The 3,672-nt window shown below is 32.3% G+C and overlaps 1 protein-coding gene across 1 annotated transcript in view; it reads left to right on the top strand.

The window, feature by feature from the left end:
• Nucleotides 1–3,437, top strand: part of LOC125040745 (neural cell adhesion molecule 1-like) — a 46,721-nt gene extending 43,284 nt beyond the window's left edge. Inside the window, exon 13 of the mRNA XM_047635448.1 lies at nucleotides 1,571–3,437. Within this exon, the coding sequence (XP_047491404.1) occupies nucleotides 1,571–1,788 (218 nt within the window). The 3' untranslated portion in view covers nucleotides 1,789–3,437. The remainder of the gene's footprint in view (nucleotides 1–1,570) is intronic.
• The last annotated feature ends 235 nt before the right edge of the window (nucleotides 3,438–3,672 follow it).

Raw genomic sequence — 3,672 nt, 5'->3', positions numbered from 1 at the left:
AGGGATAAATAAATAGATAGATAGATAGACATAATTATAGAATAGTGATAATGATGATTCTCACGATAATAATGATAGTGATTATATTAATATTAAGGATAATCGTAATAATAGTGTTAAGTAGAATAATTATTATAATAATGACATTGATAATTATAGCAGTAGTAGTCGCAGTGGTAATAGTAATGGAAATAATGATAATAAAAGCAATGATGATATTAATAACAATAATAAAAAGAAACACAATATTGAAACAGTGTTAAAAGCAGCAGTAGCAACAACAACAACAACAACAATAATAGTAATAAAAATAGTGATAATAATAATAATAACAATAATATTATTATTATTATTATTATTATTATTGTTGTTATTATTATTATTATTATCATCATTACCATTATCATTATCATTATTCAGCATTATTTTTATTACAACAATAGTAGTATTAATATTAAGTCTTTCCAGTATATATATATATATATATATATATATATATATATATATATATATATTTTCCTTTCGATTACTGACAAATTACACCCATATGTTAATCGCGACTGCTACCATGAATTCAAATCAAATCCTCCCTCTTTCGTTTTCAGATAACGCATATATCAAATCTTAATTTCGTCTTCACCGATTATCACTCTTATAATCTCATTATGATCCCCTTTATTTTCATTAACGATAAATCTACCAACCTTTCATTTCCCTTAAACTCACCCTACGTCAGATTTCCCATTCTTCGTTTTTTTCTCATATAATAGATCTAATAAGGGTCGGATTCATGTGATGATCCTGCTACTCTCTTGCAGTTACCCCTCTTATATATTAGTTCGTACCGTTTTCTGTGACAAATCGGCAACCCACCCTACATGAAATTATTATTATTATTTTTTTTTTATTTTTTTTCTTTTACGGGGTTGCTCTTAAGTACTTTCATTCGTTACTTTTATTACTCTTACTCATTCTTTCTATCACACTGGATTTTCCCTTTATCAAAGCATTAGATACGTAACATTGTTGGTAATATTGTAATTATTATTACTATTATTATTATTATTATTATTATTATTATTATTATTATTATTATTATTATTATTATTATTATTATTATTATTATTATTAATATCATCATCATTATCATCCTTGCGTCAAAAATATTTCATTCTATTTTCTCTTGTACATCCACGTTATTCCTATATACATATTGTGTTTCCAACGTATCTCTTACCTATTCAGTACATTTACGCTTTCCTATAGATTCGACAATCATTTACCTAAGGCACCCCTATAATAGAATATTTCCGTTTTCTCTCTCAAATAACATGATGAACCATTTTCCTTAACAACGTCTTCCTAAACAACAAAGTTACCTAGTATCTCTCAGAACCAAACTTACTCCAATCAACATCTAAACCCCCTAACCCATCCCCCCGCCATATATTCCATCCCAGTATCCACTCACAAAGACCAAAACCAGTCCAACCGAACAGCAACAGACCGGCACCGACCAATAATCCCAAGTTACCCCTCGCCGCGCTCACATTTTCTGTGTCCCCTCCAGGCGAGCCCTACGTCATCAACAGCCTGGCCGGAGACACTCTCTACGTCCTCCGAGCTTCTGCCAAGAACGCTGCCGGTTATTCTGACTTCTCCTCCGACTTCATGGAAAGAACCAAGAAGATTCACGAGTCCCAGAGTCAGATCTCGGCCGCGAATAGCCTCTCCGCCGCTGCCCAGGCTCTGGTCCCTCTCGTGTTCCTCTTGGCTTCTCTCTTGTGAGCGATTCCGTCCTCGTCCGGCGGAGATGATGCGTTGTAAACCTCTCTGTTCTTTTTTTTTTAATGCATTTTTTTGGGGTATGGCAACAGTGGCGTGAGATTTTGATTCATGGAAGATGATGAAGAAGAAAGAAAGAAAGAAAAAAAGTCTTGTGGAAATTAATTTGTTTGTTTTTTCTGTTAGACTAGTTCCATGACATAACACGATCATTAATCTTATTTTCTCTAGAATTACGTTTTCGTTGATTATTTCTCTCATTAAGGAAATGAGAACCGATATTTTCTATAGCATTTTAGCCAATACATTTTTTTTTTCTCAGAGGTAAGATAGAGAAACAATATTCAAACATGAAACGCCAAGTCACACTCAATTAATATTTTGACTAAATAATGTATCACATGTACACATTTAGTAAAAAAAATATATATAGATTAGATCCAAAATATGTTTATACACTCGAAACGCTCACAAAAAAAATATTAATATAGTTACTAAAATAATAGACGAAATTACCTGCCCCCCCCTCCCCCCCATGCCTACCCTTCCCTCAAAAAAGACCCCCCCCCCCTTCATAAAAAAAAACTAAATAAAAGAATAAATAAAGGTAGAGAAAACTTACATAATTATTCAGCATCACCTTGTTGTTTGTGTAAAATATCTGTCATTTTGTAGCTGTTCTGTAGTTATGCATCTTTCATAGAACGTATTTCTAAAAGGTATTCAGTGAGTCAGTTGACTGATATTTGTACTAACATTCCACATGTTAGATGAAGTAGATATTGATATATCTGTCGATACAACTGGAGATTAAAAAAAAAAAAAAAAAAAAAAAAAAAAATGATGAAATTTGATCAAAATGTCTCATGTTCAGTATTAATAACGTTTTGCTTGTTTTCCTTGTTTTGTTTGTGTAATGGCATACACTTGTTGTATAAGATAATTGTTTTTTAAATGCGAAAGAAAAAAAGACAAACAAACAAACAAACATGGCACCTCTTGAGAACAAAACCCTGAGTTTCTGAATTTTCGCGGGATGAAAAAAAAAACGCCAAAAATATTTCGCGGGAAGAAAAAAATAGTTTTCTTCTTCTTTTTCTTAAATCGCCAAAAAAAATCAAAGCCATCGTTTCGTGGGCGTTTTCCGGTCTCCTGTTTGTAGTCTTACTTAAAGAAAAAACTGAGCCTGAACTTTAGATGACCAGAAATCCCCCAAGAACGAGAAGGACATTTTGATTTGATTTTTGGCCGACCTGATTCCACAAAAAAAGGAAAAGAAATTTGTGAAAGGAAAGGGAAATTTTCACGCGAAAGAAGGGGGGCATGGATTGCTTCATGCTAAATATAGTTGGTTCATGAAGATGTTTCATGAGATATTTTCTTTTATTCAAAAGTTCATTGTATCTTGTAATACCATGTTAGTGAAATGTTGTGCTTACTGAGATGATGAAGAAAAAAAAAAAAAAAAAAAAAAACATGATTTCTTCTCTTCGTATTTTGCAATGTGACTCTTGCTTGGGAGTTCAGTCTTCTTTCTCTCTCTCTCCTTCTCTTTCTCGTCTCTTTCATTCGTCTTTCTCATTCTGTCTTCTCTTTCTCATTCTGTCTTCTCTTTCTCTTTCTCTTTCTCGTCTCTTTCTGTCGTCTCTTTCTCTTTCTCTTTCTCTTCTCTTTCTCTCCTTCCTTTTCTTCTCTTATATCTTTTCTTTCTCTCTCTCTCTCTCTCTCCTCTTCCCTACTTTCATTAATTTTCTTGCCATTTCTTTTCTTCCCAGGGAAAGTAGGAAGGTATTCATTCTTTATTATGAATTTGTAAATAAAGAGAGAGAAAAAAAATCTTGGAAACAGAATTCATGTTTACACCGAAAATAATGATTGTAATTTGTA

This window comes from Penaeus chinensis, chromosome 29, assembly GCF_019202785.1.
Source record: "Penaeus chinensis breed Huanghai No. 1 chromosome 29, ASM1920278v2, whole genome shotgun sequence".
Lineage (NCBI taxonomy): Eukaryota > Metazoa > Arthropoda > Malacostraca > Decapoda > Penaeidae > Penaeus > Penaeus chinensis.
This window is presented reverse-complemented; position numbering and strand designations above follow the sequence as displayed.